This window comes from Tamandua tetradactyla, chromosome 7, assembly GCF_023851605.1.
Source record: "Tamandua tetradactyla isolate mTamTet1 chromosome 7, mTamTet1.pri, whole genome shotgun sequence".
In the NCBI taxonomy this organism is placed as follows: Eukaryota; Metazoa; Chordata; class Mammalia; order Pilosa; family Myrmecophagidae; genus Tamandua; species Tamandua tetradactyla.
Window position 1 is genome coordinate 166,589,668 of NC_135333.1, and position 20,671 is coordinate 166,610,338.

Consider the following 20,671-nt stretch of genomic DNA (forward strand, 5'->3'; position numbering starts at 1 on the left):
GGTATGTTAAATGTCTTCTGCAGTGTATTTCTGTTGGTGTGAAATCATGGGAGAAAAGAAATTAGTGTATGTTCCATGTTAGCAGATACTGTTTTCTAAAGTGGTTTTGCCATTTGCACCCCATCAGCATTTTATGAATGTTCCAGTTGTTCCAAATTCTCACTGACACCTTGTATTATCTGTCTTTTTCCTTTTGTCCATTCCAGTGCGATTTAAATGTCACATTGTGGATTTAATTTGAATTTCTCTGATGACTATTGAAGTTGAGCTCTTTTTCATATGTTTATTGGCCATTTGGGTATCCTATTTTGTAGAGTGCCTGTTCAAATATTTTGCCCATCTTTCTATTGGTTATTTGCCTTTTCTCATTGATTTGCAGGAAATCTTTATATATTCTGGATAAAGTCCTTTATTTAATGCATGTATTACAAATATTTTCTCCCATTTGTGGCTTGCCTTTTCATTCTCTTAATAGTATCTATTGAGGAACAGAAATTCTTAATTTTAATGTAGTTCATATTATCAGTATACCCTTTATACTTAATCCTTTTGTGTCATGCCAGAATTCTTGTCTTCCCCACTAAAGTGTAAACTCTGTGAAGGCAGGGATTGTGTCTTTTCTCTTTTCCATTGTACCTGGCAATCTTTGATAGCTAATATTTAGTAAATACTTCTTCAATGAATGTGATCTGAGCCTTTCTTTCCTCTTCTAGTTTCAAATACTGGTACAGATGGAAGGCTTGATTTTCCAAGATCATCTTTTCTGGAACTTATTATACAAAGAAAAAATCTTATTTCTGTGGATGCTGCTGTGAAATTTACAAAATTAGCTTTTACCTATGAGGAATGGAGTTTATTTGAATCTATAGCTGTGCAACTTATTGACTTTTTCCAGGTAATATAAACAAAACCATTAATTTGTTTTTGTTTTGTTAAGATGACATTGAATTCCTAATTAATTTATGTAATATACTTCTCTTAGAGGCAGGATGATCCAGAGTTAAAGGCAGCCGAGATGGATTTAACTCTTCTTATTGCAATAGAACCTGTAATCAATGTAAAGAGAAGCAAAGGTTTAATCTTCCCTTTGGAAAACTATAAAGAAGGACAAGCAGCTCAAGTTTATGTAAGAAGAATTGCTTTTCAGGGTATGTATTTGCCGTTTTGAAAATTAGGATACTTTTATCTATATTATAGATATTGTGAAATATGATCTTTACAGGTAAGGTAGGAAAAAAGAATGTTCAAGGCAGAGGGCACAGAAAGTACAAAGGGCCTGGGGTGAGATCGTGGTTGGTCTGGTGAAGGAATGGCAAGGAGGCATGTGCGGCTGGGGTGCGTTGGTAGTGGTGATGAAATCTGAAGTGTGGTAAGAGATGAGGTCAGAGAAGTAGTGAGCTCCAGGTTATGCAGGCTCCGGGGCTTTCTAAGGATACTGCATCTTATTCTAAATGAGGGCTTTGAGTAGAGGAATGAGGCTCAGCAGTAGCTGCTGGTGTGCTAGAGTAAGTGAGAGGCCGGGAGGACAGTGAGTCAGTTGGTGAACCTGGGAGGATTTGGTGATGATCTCTTTTTTTCCCAGCATGCTGTTTTTCCATTCTAGAACTCTTTACGTCTTAAAAGTTATTTTGTATATATAATTTAAAATCAGTGTAAATAAATGTCCCATGTTATCTGTTTTCAAATTCACATTCATATATGCTTTTGCTAACCGTGATTCAATTTTATATCACAGGCTATATACTGGTTAAATGTAAGAGAAACCTGTTTGAAGAATTTTCTGTATCTTTTGCAAAGCCTCCATTGGAGATGTTGTCTATTTTATTCTGCATAATCCCTTATTTCAAGATCCACATGTTAAATTGTTCCTAAAATCAACCCCCATCCATTTTTTAAATGGGCAACTGACTTTTCTCTCCCCATTTTGTGTACAACACTGCAAACACAGTTCAGCCCTCCTTTACCAATTATGTCTTCTGGGCTTCTCTTCTGTAGAAATTCAGAAGTGCTGCTTTTTGGCCAATGAGAATTATTTAATCCATGTATTTTTATGTTTTGCCATGATCTTAAGATTCTACATGACTGCTCAATTGCAGTAAGTAATTTTTACCAAGTAATAGTTCAGTTTTTTTCTTTCTAGTGATTACTGAATAGATATCATTATTGCTTTTATTTCACCTGTCATATTTTATGTGTTTTAATACTATAAACATTTTCAACTCCCTTTTGGTCACAGTTGGTATACAGATTGTGAAATAATAATAATAATTACAATCATAACATCATGTATCTTAATTGAATTAGAGCCCACTTAGATTAGTTTTCATATAGAAGCATTTAAAGGGTATTATCAACATGATACTTGCCCAGATATTGTTTTGTACCATTTTTGTAGAGTGTCTGTTTCTGTGCCTTTTCTATTTGAAACTTTGTAATTGATTTTTTTTGTTTCATATTTCCCTACTTTATGAATTCAGATTCTTGTATGAAAACTGATGGATATTCAGAAGACATTTTCCACTTGGCAGCAACTTTGTATTCCTGTGTCTGCTCCTCTCCCCAGGTGAAATCGCTCTTTTGGATAATTTTCAATGGTGTGGAAGGAGGTTGTTTTAAATCTAATTTAAAGGCAGATTTAAAATATGACATGAATTGTTCCTTGCTCCAATTCGGTATAGTTTAATTACTAGTGTGAAGAGATTAAGTTAGATCCTGGCTTGATGTAATCATTATTTTGTGTGTCAACCTGTTCCTTTTTTAGAAATTCTTAAGCTAGCTATATTTTTAATAATGAAGGAAATGAGGCAATGGTTTTAATGAAGAGTTACTATTCTTAACAAAATCTATCTTTTCAGTTCCTGAGTACAAAGCCTGCTTGCTATTTTGAGGCACTTTGCATATAATGGTCACTATTTAGAAATGGTCCATATGTAGATATAAATATTCTGGGTAAAACCAGACAGCACAGTTGTTTTTTTTATCATTTTTATTGCTTAGTCATTTATTTTTGCACTTCTCTTTTTTTTTTTTCTTTCTCTTTTTTATATATATGGGCAGGCACTGGGAAACGAACCTGGGTCCTCTGGCATTCCAGGCAAGTGTTCTTGCCTGTGGAGCCACCGTGGCCCCAGCACAGGTTTTAAAGCTAAATTCTTCGGGCTTCTCTGAGGCTTCTTGGGAGCCTGATTTTGAGTATTAGCACCCCAATCTATTTTGATTAGATTGAGATTTTCACAGAAGTTCATTTGAAAGCTTTGTTTTACTGTTGGAAAATGTTTGAAAACCTCAATTATAGAATGTGTTAATTTTGGCCAGTTTAATGGAACACTGTAAGAGACTTGAGATGTTCTACTGCAATGATATTTTCCATTTCGTCTGGTTTATTAGAACATGTTATAACCTGTGACAGATACTTAATTTTCTTAAGAAATGTGTTTGGTAGCAAGTGCAATGAAGGGGCCAAACCTCAAAAATAACAATGAAGGCTTAAAATGGCAAGGAATTTTTGACCGTCTGCTTTTATGTCCTTTTTTGGTTTATTTTGCTGTATGTTTCTTAGTTCTGTTCAGTTCAATTAAGTGAACACTTATTGATCATTATTGTATTCCAGTCACTATGCTAAGCAGCCGTATTTGCAAACTGCATCTTACATATGCCTCAAAAGGGCTCAGAGCTTGATATATTTTAATCGTAAACTCATTATCTCTTTAGTTCAGCTATAATGAGTAAGTTTGTTTATTTTTATTTTTAAAACTATTTTTATTGACAAATCACACACATACATTCTATAAATAGTGTATAATCAGTGGCTCACAATATAATCACATAGTTGTGTATTCATCACGCTGATAATTTTTTAGAACATTTGTATCCCTCTAGAAAGAGAAATAAAAAGAAAAAAAAAAACTCATACATAACTGTATTCCTTATCCCTTCCTCTCATTGACCACAAGTATTTCCATCTACCTAATTTTACCTTTTGTCCCCCCTGCATTTATTTATTTTTTTATCCTTTTTTTTTTTTTTACAATGAATAACTTTATTTTTCTTTCGAAAAGAGCTTAGTAACTTTGGTTTAAGGGAAGACATCCTTATTCTGGGTCATCTTTTGAGTCCTGATATGAAGTTCTGCTTAGTTTCTCCATGTTCTCCTTTTTTTCTGGTGTGTATGCTTTCCCTCTTTTCTCATGAGTTCATCTCCCCACTGCTGCATTATTATTATTATTTTTCTCTTTTAAAAAATATGAAACGCTTCATGAATTTGCGTGTTATCCTTGTGCAAGGGCCATGCTAATCTTCTCTGTATTGTTCCAATTTTAGTATATGTGCCGCTGAAGCAAGCGCCCACTGCATTATTAATGTTATTATTTTTATTTACATGGGCAGGCATTGGCAATCAAACCCATGTCTCTGGCATGGCTGATGAGAACTCTGCCCCTGAGCCACCATGGCTCACCCCCGCTGCATTATTTAATGCAGGAATTTTAAAAAGAAAAAAGTCCATTTAAATTTCAAATTTGGATAGAACTAATTGGCCTGTGTACTTGACTGAAAATGCTAGGAACTTTATATTTTGGAAAGGCAGTGGCAGAATAGAACATTCGTCAGAGGGAGAGCTTTCGGGTAGACTCCTTGTGTTTGAATCCTGGGACCGCTGTTTTCTAGGCATTTCTTCTTGGGAAAATCACTGAATCTCCCAGTGCTTCAGTTTGGCCATCTTGGAAGTGGGGTGATAGTAATCATACTTACTTCACAGGGCTGTTATGCGGATTAAATTGTTTGGTATTTATAAAGCTCTTAGAATCTTGTCTAGCACCCGGTAAATGTGTGTGTATGTGTGTATATCTACATCTCTCTTTCTCCCATATGTATTTTTAAAATTTCTTATTCACTTGCTTTATCTTTTGCTTTTAGAATATTCAGCCCGATAAAGAAATAGTGGTGGATATGATAATGTTGCTGTGGCAGAAATGCAAATTAGGACTTCAGCGGATCAGTATGTCCAGAAATGACTTTGTGAAATTCACCCAGAAAATCAGTACTAACAAAGTATTCCTTTTTGTTTCCTTTCACGTATTTTTTGTTATTGCCAATGCAAGTTGTGATACATGTTACAAATCTAAATTTCCTGTCTATCCGCTTATGTAGCAACTGTCATTTGCATATGTTTGTATTAAGAAGAAGATATTGTTTAAGTGTATTGCTGAGTGAATTTCTTTCCTTGAACCCCTGTCCCGATTTGGTTTGTTTTGGGGAGTGGGGAGGTCTTTCAAGTTTTCAAGGGAAGAATAAATATATAGTGTGTCTAAAGCTACATAAGCTTGGATAAATTCATCAAGAAATTTAATAATGAAGAATACAAATAACTAAGGAGTTTCAGGTTTTTTTCTGCAATAATGTTATTTAGACTATTAAAATAAAAACCTCTTTCATGGGAGGAGAAAGTTGAATAGTTAAATATAACCTGGAAGCTGAGGAGAAAATATTTTACAAACAACAGATTCTCCTGAAGGGTATCTAAGATTAGATATATTAGGATGCATGAAGTGATTTTATCATGTACTCTGATAAAGTGATGATGTAGCTGTTTACTGTATTATATCCCAAAGTGCAGTGGTTAGTTTGTTTTTTGCATGGACAGGCACTGGGAAACAAACCTGGGTCTCTGGCATGGCAGGTGAGAACTGCCTGCTGAGCCACTGTGGCCCACCCCGATGGTTAGTTTTATGTGCTAAGCTTTGGGGATATGGGCATGGAAGACAATTTCCAAGGCATCAAATGTGGAGCCTGAAGCGTAGTAATATTTAAGGAATGCGTTACTCTACTGCTTCCTCCTCACTGGCGGATTTTGATAGTGATCGTAACAGCTGTTTTGAAGGGAGAGTGAAAAATTTAAGAGTACAGATAATCTTCACTGATATATCAAAATAGCAGGTCATGAATTTGCTGTGTGGCTATAGAAACGAAGACCATAAGCTTAAGTGAATCTTCTTTACGGATTTATATAAACAGACTGATTGTTAACGATCGTCTTATTTGGGTCATTGATTATAGTTCAGAGGCACACTATTAAGAAGGTGGTACCTGTATAACATTTCCATATGATTAGAAGATAGTGATTTAAAGGAAGTAGTGAGTTTTGAAAAATGAGAATCTTTCTACAATGTAATCCACTTTTAATTATTCTTGCTGTATATTTTCTCCTTCTAGTGGATTTATCTTCTGTGGCAGATAAATGAGATAATTCATTGCTATAAAATGGAAGACATTGACATTGTGGTGGTAGCAGAAGTCACATTACGATTAAGTGAAATATTGGAGTCTTTAGGAAATCCCACAGGAACATTAAAAAACTCTCTAGGTAAAATAGAATGAAAATATAAGAGGTTATTAATATACATCTATAAATGCACACTAATATGAATATAAGTATAAATTGGAACACAGGATAACTTCTGTTAATGGAAACTAGGCATTTCAGTATTGTGCTTTGTTGCTGATTCATAACTTGATAGAAATAAAAAATGTTTAACCAAGTGTGTGTCACAAAAAGTATGTTCTGTGCTCAATGGTTCAATGTTAGACAAACTTTTTGTCTTCTCCTCTCTCATTTGTTCTCTTTCTCTATTTCTCTACTACTCTCTTTCCCCCTCTTTGTTTTTCTTTTCTTTTCTTTTTTCTCCCTTTTGTGTTCCCTTTCATATTTCCTCCTCTTCTGCTTCCCCATAGAATGTGTGCTTCTTGAAGGAAGGTGGCATGTCCTGGGTACCCACCCATACTGCTGGCACAGAGTGGGAGCACAAATAAGTATTTGTTGAATGGGGTCAATGTCCTTCTATCTTTTATGTCTTTTTTCCCCTCCCTTTTCTTCCAATTCCCTTGTCCTTTTAAAATTTTTCTTCTTTCTTCATTTCTTATTCTGTTTCTCCTCTTCCTTTCCCCTTTCTTCTTACCTTCCTTCTCTGTCTTCATTTCCCAGTCACTTCCCTACTCTCCCTGTCCCAGCCCTTTCTGCCACCATTCTCTTCTTCCAGAAGATGTCATCTCTCAAAGATTTGCCGTATGACCTCTTTGTTATTTCCTTTGCCTTTGATCAGAGTCCTGAACTATCTGTTTTATTAGATTACTCATACAGAAAACGAGGTGGGCGTGTCCATGGTGGGGATGAGGTGTTTACTTTGTTATTTCATCTCACTTGTCAGGTCTGTATGACTTTTGGAGAATTTTGTAGCAAAGCAGTTGTTTTTCCAGAGATTCACTAATCCACTCTCTCTGTCCTTGGTTGTTGAGTGTGGCCTTGCAGAAGGAGTTTTAGAGCCACAGGTTTCAAACTTTGATGGGTAGCAGTAGAGTTTGGTAAAACTAACCAATACTGCTTCCACTAACGTGGGCTTTTCTATCCTTTATTAGCTTTCTAGGTGATTTTGATATGCACCAGTTTGAGAACTACTGTTTGGCGACCTCTGGCCAGCTAACACATTCTCTCCTGAAGTTATTTTTGAAATGCCTTATTTTAAAGGTTTTTTACTTCTCTAGTTTTTAATTATGCAGAATTTCCAATATAAACAGAACTAGAGAGATGAAATAAACTACCCTATACCATCACCCAGCACTGACAGTAGTTAGCATTTTTTCAATCTTATTTTATCTTTCCCTGCAATTTATTTCATTTTCTCCCTCTAGAGTGTTTAAATCAGATATCATTTCATTCCACCAGCCAATACCTCTGTATATATATTACTAACAGATAAGTTTTTTAAAAACTAAAACTGTATGTCATTATTATCAAACTTTTCATAATTAGTGGTCATTCTTATGTCCCTGATTTTATTTAAAAAATGTCTTTTAAGATAATTTGTTCCTATCAATGACCACTCATTGTATTTCCTTAATGTCTCTTAAGTCCCTCCTTCCTCCTTCTTTACAAGCTATTTGTTTGTTGAAGAAACTGAGTCATTACCCTGCAGGTTCCCCCCATTCTAGATTTGGCGATTTGCCTGCGTATGTATTTGTTAACTTGTTTCTCTATATCGTAGTAAATGTAGAAGCTTGTTTAGGTGTAGGCAATATCCTGTCAAAAGAATTCTTGCCAAATATCTTTTTTTTTCGGGGGGGGGGGGCAAGAATACTTCAGAGGTGGTGCTATTTACTCCCTATTGCATTGCATCAGGAGATACCTGATACCTGGTTGTTCCAGTTTTTGCAATGTAAAGATTTATAAGTGAGTTTAACTGTCATCTTGTCCTTTTTCCTTGGTTGGTTTCCTCAGAAGCAGACTCTGAGCAGAGTAGTTTCTTTGGGATTTTATCTAAGGGAGCTCAGTGGGGGAATGGGAAGTGAGTCATGGAAGGAAAGGAAACCAATATAAGAGTCAAAAAGTTAATGAGCAGGTTACTGTTGTGGGTACAGGGCTTATTCCAGTGAAGACCTCTGGGAGATTGTGTAGGCTGCGTCTCAGGGAGCTGGTGGGCTATACTCACACCGTTGTCAGCTGTCATTGTTGAGGGCTGGCGGGGGCGAGGGCATGAACACAGGCATTTCGGGCCTTCCCTGCAGACAGCTTCGTATGCCAGGGAGCACCATCAGTCAGTCCCTAGTGCTTGCAGAAGAGGCTGTGAGTGGGGATATGGGAAACATGAGTGCCAAGGGGATGAAGGCAGGGTACCAACAGTGTCAGCTGGATTCAGCATTAAAAGTCTACTATCAGTCTGGTACCTAATGGTTTTAATATCTGCTGATAATCATGGCTTAATCTGTTTTATTAGGGGTTACAAAATAAGTGATTCCCTAATGAAAGGTTTTAAATTCCTTCTGCACTTATTATTTTGAACTCCTCAATGAAGAACTTACCTCATCAGCTATTTGATTGCTCTGGTTATTTTTGAGTATGTTATAAACATTATATTGCTAGATATTTTTTTAAGTAATTTTGAATTTAGTCAACTTCTAAAGTGTTAGTCATTTCTAAGATCATGAGTAATTAAAAAGATAAAAATTTGGCATAATTTTTAAATAATTATGAGTCATTGCTAATGTCCATCTTTTTTTTTGTCCTTTGCTTTCCTCTTGTCCATCCCTCTTTCCCTTTCTTTCTTGCCCTCTCCTGCCTGTTCCTCCTCCTCCTTATCCTTTTGCTCTTTTTATCCTCCACCTCCTTCTTTTTCTTCTTCCCGTTCTCCATTTCCCGTTTTTCTCTCCTTCCTTCTTCCTCTCCTACCCCCATTTGATTTGACAGATGTGCTTTTAAGAAAAGGGAGCAGTGACTACATTGTCACTCAGAAACATGACCTGGAAATTCTTCCAATATTAAAGGTATTAGAAAATATCTTAGAAAATATATTTAAAACATTAAATTTTAATTTTTAACTAATATATTTGTAAATATATAATGGTTAATTTTAGAAGTAATTTTGCATATTTAAATTTTAAGAATTTTTGGTTTCTGCATACATGGAGAACCATGGTACAGTTTTGTACCTTTGCTTTTATTCATTGAGGAACCTGGTGCATGGTCTGTGCTCAGTGAGCTTTAGTTTGAATGGCAATGGGAAGATAAGTATCTCTTCCTCTTCCCTTTGCTTATGCTTTTCTAATTATTTTCTTATTTCATGTATTGTCTTGTTCTAAAGAACTGAATGAGAGTCTAGGGAAATGCCTCATATATATAGAGTCAGCATTCATTTATTATTATTCATGATCTAGATCTAGAACTGTAGTTTCCGAACTGTCTATGTGATCCTAATTCTGTGCTTCAGAAAAGTAGGCCGTGGTCGAGACATCCTGAATAACTGTGTTAAACCCTGTAAGTGTCAGAGGCATTAGTGTATTTATGTGCAGTGATTCTCCAAGTACAGATGGAATGCCGTATATTCCATTATTGGAGAAAGAACCCCCTTATGCTCCCTGTGGAGTGTTCTGTGGACCTCAGTGGAAAAATATTTTTCTAAGAAGGAATCCAGTTAATTATATTTTAGTCTGCCAGATTTAATTTATAAACTCTAAATTTAAATTACAAAAGTAATATATTAGGGGATGTTTCAAGGCATAAAAAATGAAAAAAATCTGTAATTTCACTATACAAATCAAAATGTTATCCTTTCTCTATAATCTCTTCTAGTCATCCTTTTGCATTTTTAAGTAGCATTCTGATTTTTTCTTAACATTATTTCATCAGTACTTTCCTTGTTGTTAAACATTGATCCTCATGTTTACTATATGTTCTTTAAAAATTAAATTGACATAAAATTATGAAGAATATTATGATAAAAACTTATTTTCTCATCTGCTAATCTAAGAAACAAAACATTGCCAGTGTAGTTGAAATCCATCTCCCCCATTAATTCCTTTTCTCTCACATCACCCTTAGGAGTAGTTGATGACCTAAATGTGGTGATGATAAAGTCTAGGTGTTTTGAAACTCTTATTACAAAAAATGTGTATTCTTAAGCAGTAGGGTATATTGTTTTGCCTATGTTTAATAGTGTCATCCTGCATGTATTCTTCTGCAGCTTAATTTTTTTCTCTCAAATTTGTTTCTGATACTCATTGATTTGCATAGGCATAGAGCTATCATTTTCACTGATAAATCCATTTTGATTAAGATTGTACAATAAATAATAGAGCAGAGATTTGAACTTACATTTATTGCCTTTAAAATCCAAGCTTTTAGCACTATGCTATGTTGCCTCTTGCTTAAAAAAGTGTCTTCATGATATTGGTATACAAATATTTTTCTACTGTATAAGTATAAACCACTTTTTTTTTTGGCTTATGAATGCTTTTAATGGGAAAAATTTACGTTTTTTTGTGGGTAGGAAAATATCTTCCAGTAGAATACTGAATAGTAATGACCCACATTAACTGAGACTGGTCCAAGCAGAGGGAGCACTGGTGACGGTAGGAAGGACAGGAAAGATAAATGTCCTGAGACAAGAATAATTGTGCTCTAGGGTAAGCGAATTAATGACATTTTGATTGTAATACATTCAGATAAGAGCTGTATTTAATTTAATTTAATTTAAGGTGATTGACATTGAGGCTTTGGTAATGCCAGCCTGCCCATTTTTATAAACTAAATCTTGTAAATTAGAAGCTCTGACCTGAGACAGGTTAGAGATGCCTTGCAAAAAAGCAAGTGGAGTCCAATATGTTGGTCTTCCCACTGCCATTTAAACCAGTGATAGCAGTAAAGAGGGGGTCAAAACCATTGACTTCTGTTCTCTGGGCATAGGACTTGAATCCCTCAAGAATGATTGTCTTAATATGCATTTTCACTATGAAGTTGGGCTGGTAAACTTCTGCTGGGTGTCAGACAGGCCACAGATCAATTCATTGCGGCTACCACACCCGTCCCGCACACAGGGTCGGCGCTGGACCTATCGGTGTAAACCACTTTTATTGGCTTTTAATAGTATGCCATTTTCAGCCTTTGAGAGAAATATGTGACAGCCCTTTAAAATATAAGAATATGTATAATTTTAGAAGTGTTGTTTTATTTATACCTCTGCCACACTTGGTATAACAGATACAATCTTAAGAAACTGTGTACCAATCAAATATCATTATGACTGTATTGGAGGACTGTATTGGGCTGTATTGTGTTTTTTTGGAGGGCTAGAGTTGAGAAACCTTGAGAACAGAGAGTGTTGGACCTGTGTAAGGAATTAGGGAGGTATAACAGAAGTATGCAAATGGTTTTCCAGGGAGCACTTAGGATGCTTTTAAATATGCAACTTCCTATTTCCTACTCCAGAAATATTGAATCATAACTTCAGGTGTGGGGTTCTTAAAAGTTCCTATTTCCAGGAATATGCCTCTTTAAAGTTCCCTAGGTAGTTCTTAAGGGCACTAGAGTTTGAGAACGACTGCATTGGTGGGCCAGCACTTTTTCTCTGAGGGAAGAATAGGAATATTAGTGGAGATTACGAAGGGCTAGATTTTGGTTTGTGATGCACAGTTTCTAGCAATCAAAGCAATTAGTATAATTGGCTTTCTTAGAAGGTGGCTATTTTTCCACAACCTAGAAGCCAAAGGCTATTTATGACTTTTTGCTATTATTTAGCTTAGAAAAATGCACCCTTTCCTCCAGATGCCTTTCCTACCATCTGCTGGGAGAGTGTCAAAATAAATGGTACAAATCTGTGATTCCTAGAGTGCAAATGGCACTCTCTAAAATTGTTCAGTGTACAGCCTGCACAGCTGTACTGGAGTGGATGGTGGATGTGCTAGAGATGATTTAGTGGTGTGATCTATGAACACAGAAATTGTTGATGGAAGACCTGGAATTGAATCCTGACTCTGACATTGACTACTTGTATGATTTTGAGTGAATTATTTCATTTATTTCAGTTTGTTTTGCCATCTGTTAAATTAGAATAGCGTAGTAACTATTTCATTGGATTGTTATACAGATTACATGAACTATATTTGTAAAGCTATGGAAATCAGTACCTGATACATGGTAGCTACTTGGTTTTTCTGTTTTGTTTCATATAGAACACTTAACCTCTGCCTGGGGTTCTCAAACCTGTATGGAAGGGAGTAAAGTAGGAAGAGGAAGATAGAATTTACTGTTGCAAGCAGAGTCCACAAATCCATTTCCTAATTTAGCAACCTGTAGATGGGATAAATTGTGTGTCTTGCAAATATGTATGTACTATTTTTTTTAAATATGTGAGGTACTATTGTTATTACATAAAAATTTATTTAATAGCTCACTGAATACATAATAGCTATTTTTCAATCACCGGATTATAAAATTATATTAACTGGTAAGTATCTACAACATGGGGGTGTGAAATTAAATGATTAATCTATGTAAAGCATTTAGCACAGTATCTGGCACATGGGAAATTTTACACTTGATCTTAGCCAAAAGGCCGAGAAGTGATTGCAAGTTTTAGCTGTGATGATGATGAACAAAACATGATCATTACAATGATGATGGTAAAAGGATGTGGAAGTATGTGGGGTTTTTGAAATTTTTTGATGTTAAAATGACACCTTTAGAGATTTCTTTTTTTTTCTGGCAATGTTGCAAGCTAATTACTGGAAAACCTTCCTGCTAGAAAATACCAAGAAATTTTGTACAGAATTTAATGGACCATCTCAAGTGTATAATAAGAGTCCATAAGAAAGCAAGGTAAATCCCAGGGGCCAAGGTAGAAAGGAGAATTGAAAACTAGAATGGTGAGTTCATGAACAGATGCTGCAGAAGCTGGCAGGGCTGGAGTCGAGAGACTCAATTACGAAGAAACGTGGCTTTTTTACAGCCATCCGGGGACAAGAGATGAGGCTGGGAACTGAGACTGCCCACATAAATTTACTGGGAACTGAGACTGCCCACATAAATTTACTGGGAACTGAGACTGCCCACATAAATTTAAAACCTGCAGATGATCACATCTCAGGAAAGGTAGACTAGGAAAAAAATCTGAATATTTATGTAAGGAGATATCTTAATTTGGGTAATGAGAAGGGAGTAGATGGGAGAAAGTCTTTCCTAATGATTTATAATTTTAGGCCTGTCCTCAAGTAGGTGGATTATTTGAATTTATACTAGTTGGGTGGTTGGGAATCTCCAAACAGATACATTAAAATAAAAAGGGATCCTGGGCCTATAATTCTAGAATGGAAAATAAATATGTAAGTATATATGGAAAATATGTTCATATACATATATATATATAAATATTCAAATGAATATGTATCGCAGACAAATTGAATATATTCCAGGAATACAAGATGATTTAAAGTTAGAAAATTTGTAATACAATATGCTACCTTAGCTGATTAAAGGAAAAAATATACTCACCTCATTAGATAAAGAGATGCAAAAAAGGACATTCAACAACTATCCTTTTAAAAATAACTCTTAGCAATTTAGGAAAGAAGATAATTTATATATTTAATCAAGGGTATTTATTATCCAAGGACTTTCAACAGATTCTTAAAGTAAAAGATTAGAAGCAGTCCCTTTACATTGATATAATAACATAAGGATTTCTGTCATCCTTCTGCTCAGTGTGTTGTAAAGGTCTTAACAGCTGAGTAAAAAGAAGAGGGAATAAAATGTATAAGGGTTGTAGAGAAAGTATCAACCTTTCTTTTATTCACATGTGGTAGTTAGATTCAGGTGTCAACTTGGCTAGGTGAAGGTGCCTAGTTCTATTGCTGTGGCTATGAGCCAATGGTACATGAACCTTATCTGTTGCTGATTACATCTGCAGTAGGCTAGGAGTGAATGATGTTTGACTTAATTGGCTGGTGCTCAAATGCGAGAGCTCAATGTAGCACAGCCCGAGCACCTCAGCATACCTCATCTCAGCACTCGCAGCTCAGCCCAGGCCTTTGGAGATGCAGAAAGGAATCACCCTGGGGAAAGTTCTTGGAACCCAGAGGCCTGGAGAGAAGGCCAGTAGAGATCACCCTGTGCCTTCTCACGTAAGAAAAAACCTCAGTTGAAAGTTAGCTGCCTTTCCTTTGAAGAACTAACAAAATAAATCCCTTTAATAAAAGCCAATCCGTCTTTGGTGTGTTGCATTCTGGCAGCTAGCAAACTAGAACAACATGCAAATACAATGCATGGCAGCATCTTAAGTAATAGTAATATAAATGTCCATCAACAGAAGAATGGATAAACTACATTTTACCTGAAGAAAATGAACTACAATGGCCTGAACTGTAACCTTGTTCTCAAGCCACCTCCTTCTATAGTCTTCTGTGAAGTATAGGGGAACCTGGAACTTCATTTCCCAGCGTCTCATTTCCATATGGTTCTAGATTAGTCTTCCAGTGAGGGACATTTGCATTAATTTTTAATGCAGAAAGGAAGAAAGAATTCTTATTCTCCAGTGGCAGATGCAGATGTGAATTGCAAGCTCTTGTAATTCAGCTCCTTCCGTCTGGTGGGTATTTGTGGTTGTTGTCAACAGTCCTCTAGAGATTCTTAAATTCCCAGAGGCTTCTAAGCAGGCTTTTGAGAATCGCATGCAGGAAAATTGTCTTTGGCAGTTTCCTTGATCTTTGCCCCTCATGCTTTCTAATGATGATACCTTTCTCTGCTTCTCCCATTATATCCCTCCCTGCTTGGAATAACTAGAGTAGCTCTGTATTCATGACCGAACTCTGACTGACACATTGAGTTGCATACACCACCAACATATGGCTAAGTGGATAAAGCAGACTGTAGAATTTGAGAGAATTAAAAATACACAAAGCAACACTCCGTATTGTTAATGAACACGTATGCATGTAGTAAAACTTTTAGAATATGCAAAGGATGGTAAACACCAAATTCATGATAGTGGCCACCTCTGGGGCAGAGAAGAATGGCACTGTGGACAATTATACGAGCAATTTCAATTACATGCATGCGTGTTTTACTTCCTAAAATGAATCTGGAGAAAATTTGAAAGTTTGAGAAAAATTGGTTGTTCTTTATAGTATTCTCCATATTTATCCATCTATGTGAGAAATTATATTAAAAGGGTTTTTAGTTTTTGAAAATCATGATGCAGACGATTGGCTTTGTTGCCAATCTAAGTCTTAAGTTCCAGCTCTGAGATTCCAGATGAAAAAAAAGTCAACCTATGTTTCTTTTGAAAATAAAATATGTGAAAATGGCAAATTATATGAGTTCTGTTTTTAAAGTTGACTTGTACATTTGGCACAAACAGAATTTTGAAAACTACAAATTGAAATTATGTACATGTATGTGAAAATTTTATCTTATATTTGAAAAAATGATGAAACATTTTCATCTTTATTGATAGTACTCCACATTTAATCAAAGACAAACCTAAGATATACAATGTTGTTGATATTGGGTAAACTATTTAAATTTCTGTTGCTTTTAGATTATTGTTAAAAGGTGTTTGGAAATTTTGCATATGATTTTTCTATTTTTTCTCTTTTTTTGTTTATAATATTATTTTAGAAAAAACCTGAGGAACAGTTGTATATTGCTTATGAGCTTCTTGACAAAGTAATTGGTGGGATAAATGTGAATTGCATGTTAGTGACTTTGCCAAATGGATCATCAGTGATTGACCACTGCTATACCAAGGTAAGAATGGGAAAAAATCTTATATTAGATTGAAATTTTTTTAGCTAGGAGAAGGACTGGCCTTGAAAGTAGTTGAGTAAAGTATGATTTGTGATGTTTCCCCTATCATAGGTCAGAAATATATTCCCCTCTTCCCAGAAGAAATCAAAGTGAGTGAGCAGCCTTTGGATTTGTCAGTTACGAAACTACTGATGATTTCTAATAACAGATTTATTACCATGTAGCCAGATTACAAAGGGTCAAGAGTGAAGAATTTAGTGTTTAAAGATAACTTGAGGGATAAGAGGATAGAGCTATTTTCAGAATGTTTTGATAACTGTATTTCTTTTTTATTTTTACATCAACTCTATTGGACCAAAGTACATCCAAGATGTGTGTGGTAATACTTACAAACCAGTAACAACAAATAGTTTCATGATGGATTTACATCTTGAATTAATTCAAGCTCAGCACCGAATAGCTGTTGTGCTGCTTGACCAACTGAAAGGTAAGAGTCTTCAAAGTGAAAATGTTGTCCTGAATCAGTGTTAAGCAAGTTTAAGTGTAGAATCAATTTAATTTGTAAATTGTGTTCTTGTTGACTAGGTATTTTCCAAATACATTTTTTTGTTTGTTTTTACTTTTTTCTCAACTTCTCTGACTAGTCACTATAGATAACTTACATTATTCCTTTCCTATTTGTATAGGAAATCAATTAGTACACTTTTTTTTTCCTTTTTGTTTGGGTCTCTGGCATAGTGAATGAGAACTCAGCCTGCTGAGCCACTGTGACCTGCCCTTTTTTTTTTAATTAGTACACTTTTAAAAATACTTTAATTAATTATGTTTGCTTGCATTATAGTAAATTATTGGTATTTTGTTAATTCAATTGAGAAGACATTTACTGAGTACCTGTGAAGATCCACATACCATAGTAGGGTTAGTACAAATAAGACATAGTGTCTGCTTTTGAGCTTCTAGGGAAGTAAATCAGCTGTGAGTAGAGATTAATAAATGTTGTTATGGAGAGGTGCTCAGAGTGTTTGTTATGGACACACAGAAGAGGGACACATATATGAGATAAGGAAGTCAGGATGGTTTCCTGGAGGAAGTGATGGTTGGTCAGAAAGCTAGTAGAAGTTATCTTTATGAAGAAGGGAGGAAAAGAAGCAGTCATTTTAGCTAGAGGGAAGTTGGAAGCAGACAATTGCATAGTACAAATCAGAAACTGCTGGAATTCTCTAATGGCTGGAGTTAAACCTAGAGAGGTAGGTCACAGTTTAATCTGAAAGACCTAAGAAGTTTGTACTTCATCCTGCAAGCTGTCGAAAAAAACTTAGAAAGGCATCTCTGTCTCTAATGGCAGTATCAGAGGACACATGTGATGGATATAAGTTGTAGGTTGTTATTACCTCATTATCAGTAATTAAGTCAAAATATATATTTTTAAAATGCCAGCAGTAATATTAATATATATACAAATAACACATATGTCTGAGTTTCAGAGTAAAGTTTAACATCTTTAGGTCTAAAAGCTTTTCTGTATTAGGTTAAATTTTGACAATGCTGTACTACTCTTTGCATGATTATATAGCCAGTATTCATAATCCTATTTTAAATCATTGGTAATTATGGAATAGAGCTAAATTTTCCAGCCTAACATGACCTTTGATTTCCACCCAAAACATTTGGATGTCACATCATATACAGAACTAAATACATTTAATCAGATTGTAGTTAATTTAAAAGAGTGCAATATAAGTACATTGTAGACTCTGATCAGTGCAGGAAAATGAAAAAAATAACTGTACTGTAGATAATAGCCAATGCAGGAAGACAAGAAAAATAATCTAAAGATAAGGATTCAAAAGGAAGAAGCAAAGCTATATGATTTCCAGATGATATCATTGTCCACCTATAAAATGCAAAAGAATCTACCAGGTATTCACAGAAATATATATATATATATAGCAGCATATATACTATACTACATAATAGTAGTTCTATACCCAATACCAAGCAGTTAGAAACATAATTTAAAAAGACAACATTTTAAAAAACTATGAGGTTCAAAAGGATTTAATCTAACCAAAGATCCAGAAGAATGCAAAAATTATAAAACTGTATTGAAGAATATTAAAGAACTATATGAATTATGATATGTAGCATTTGATTATGGACAAGAAGACCAAATATCATAAAGATGACAGTTTTCTTCAAATTGCTATAGTCAATGCATTACAACAAAAATCCAAGTAGAGTATTTTTTTTTAGATCTTGACTGTTCTAGTTTGCTAGCTGCTGGAATGCGACACACCAGAGATGGAGTGGCTTTTAATAAAAGGGGATTTATTTTGTTAATTCTTCAAAGGAAAGGCAGCTAACTTTCATCTGAGGGTCTTTCTTACGTGGGAAGGCACAGGATGATCTCTGCTGGCCTTCTCTCCAGGCCTCTGAGTTCCAAGAACTTTCCCCAGGGTGATTCCTTTCTGCATCTCCAAAGGTCTGGGCTGAGCTGCGAGTGCTGAGATGAGGTATACTGAGGTGCTTGGGCTGTGTTACATTGAGCTCTCTCATTTAAGCACCAGCCAATTAAGTCAAACGTCATTCACTGCAGCAGGCATGCCTCCTAGCCAACTGCAGATGTAATCAGCAACAGATGAGGTTCACATACCATTGGCTCATGTCCACAGCAATAGGACTAGGTACCTTCACCTGACCAAGTTGACAACTGAATCTACTACATTGACAAACTTTTTACAAAAGATAGATAGAAGGAAAAAGGGCCTGAAATAACTAAGATTTTCCTGAAGGAAAAAAACAAGTGTGTGTGTGTGAGTGTGTGTGGTCACATTCTACTGTATTTCAAATTTTGTTTCAAAGTAATAATATATCCCACTGGAATAGTTGGATATCCATATAGGAAAAATGAAATTACATTCCTTACTTTTCTATACATAAAAATATCTCCCAGATGTATTAAAGAGTTATATGTAAAAAAAAAATTCTTAAAGCTTTTAGAAGAATCTATAGGAGAATATATTTCTAGCCCAGGATAATATATTTCTAGATTCAGAAAGTTCTAATCCTCAGAAAGTTCTAATCCTGAAAGAAAAAAAATTATAAATTTTACTGTATTAAAATTAAGAATTTCTGGTCATTATTAATGAAAAAATTTTTTGAACTAAAATGAAAAACATGCCACAATTTAGGAGAATATATTTGTGGTTTATATTACTGACAAAAAATTAATATGATTAGTATGTCAGTTAACTGACAAATAAGTACAAAGAATTACAATACATCAATAAAAGAAGAAGCCAAATAGAAAAATGGGTGAAACACATAAGTATACCTTTCATTGAAGAGAAAGTACTTGTGGTCAATAAAATTATCTTGTAAGGTTGAGCTACATTATGACCCAGAAATGCCACATCTAGGTATATACGCAAGAAAATTTGTTGAACATGTTCATCAAAGACAGACATTAGGGTGTTTACTGAAACAATGTTCATATAACAAAAAACTGGGAATAACTGAAATGTTCATTAATAGGAGAATTGATGAATAAACTGTGGTATGTTCACATAGGAATCTTACGTAGCAGTAAAAAATGACCAACAGGAATGAATCCTAGAAACATAGTTTTGATTTTATTACAGTAAGTTCTAGAAGACTACATTCAGTATGGTACTATTTTAAACAGAATAAAAATAAACAGAACTAATCAAGGTATTCCTTAGGCATACAATAGATTATGTGTGATTAATATGTATTAATACATATGATAATCAATAAACTATATAATTAACAAATTGCATGGTTGTATATAAATAAACTATTTGTAGAAAATTATAGTTGTCTAGCATGGTAAAATGGCAGGTGGTCTGTAAAGTCTGGAAACAGGAATTGACGATATCCTTGATGACATTGTATATATTTACCTATGTTTTCAGATTTAATGATATCCTCTTTATATAAAATTATAGAGAATGATAGTATAGAATTTAGGGTCATGCTTGCTTTGTGGAGGTGACAGGGAAATGGCATAAGAGAGGCACATACAGGTAGATGCAAGTTACTGGTTATATTCTAGTTTTGGGGATGGGTGGTGTTTTATATGTGTTAATTATATTAATATACTTTATAACATAAATACAAAAATGTGTTTTTTGTGTTTATCAAATACAGTGTAAAAAGAAAATTAAAAATTGAACTTTCCCCCTTGAAAGTTAAAGAGTACTGGAAGATTTAACAGTGAAAACTGTTCCTTCTAATTTTTTATTTTGAAAAATTTCAAACCGACAAAAAATTAAAAAGAATGGTATAATGAACACCACCTATCATAACCACCAGTTATTAGTAATTTGCCATTTATTAAGATTTACTGTTTTTTGCAATGCAGATACATGCATATATTTACACATTGACATATTGTCATGGTTAGGGACAGGTGTCAACTTGGCCAAGTTGTGGTACCTGTTCATCTGATTGGGCAAGTGCTGGCCTGTCTGTTGCAATGAGGACATTTCATAGGATTAGGTCATGATCACGTCAGCTACATCCACAGCTGATTCCATTTGTAATCAGCCAAAGGGGAGTGTCTTCTGCAATTAGTGATGCTAA

The 20,671-nt window shown here is 34.9% G+C and overlaps 1 protein-coding gene, 1 long non-coding RNA gene and 1 other non-coding gene across 4 annotated transcripts in view; 1 reads left to right on the forward strand and 2 right to left on the reverse strand.

Moving 5' to 3' along the window:
• CFAP54 (cilia and flagella associated protein 54) overlaps nt 1–20,671 on the forward strand; it is a 335,670-nt gene that overhangs the window by 39,004 nt on the left and 275,995 nt on the right. The window contains exons 10-17 of the mRNA XM_077111714.1: nt 714–895; nt 983–1,148; nt 2,478–2,563; nt 4,915–5,049; nt 6,211–6,361; nt 9,236–9,312; nt 15,938–16,066; nt 16,427–16,553. Of these exons, the coding sequence (XP_076967829.1) occupies nt 714–895; nt 983–1,148; nt 2,478–2,563; nt 4,915–5,049; nt 6,211–6,361; nt 9,236–9,312; nt 15,938–16,066; nt 16,427–16,553 (1,053 nt within the window). The remainder of the gene's footprint in view (nt 1–713; nt 896–982; nt 1,149–2,477; nt 2,564–4,914; nt 5,050–6,210; nt 6,362–9,235; nt 9,313–15,937; nt 16,067–16,426; nt 16,554–20,671) is intronic.
• The window catches only part of LOC143642833 (uncharacterized), a 30,155-nt gene that overhangs the window by 2,121 nt on the left and 7,363 nt on the right, over nt 1–20,671 (reverse strand). The window contains exons 2-4 of one of the 2 annotated variants that reach the window (XR_013155918.1): nt 12,451–12,526; nt 8,483–8,612; nt 850–1,046 (exon numbers count right to left, since the gene is read on the reverse strand). This is a non-coding gene — a long non-coding RNA (uncharacterized LOC143642833). Of the gene's footprint in view, nt 1–849; nt 1,047–8,482; nt 8,613–12,450; nt 12,527–20,671 lie in introns of those variants that run through there. The other variant, XR_013155919.1, reaches the window with a different exon arrangement.
• On the reverse strand, nt 4,238–4,344 carry LOC143642940 (U6 spliceosomal RNA). The gene has a single exon (XR_013155998.1). It is a non-coding gene; the product is annotated as a U6 spliceosomal RNA (small nuclear RNA).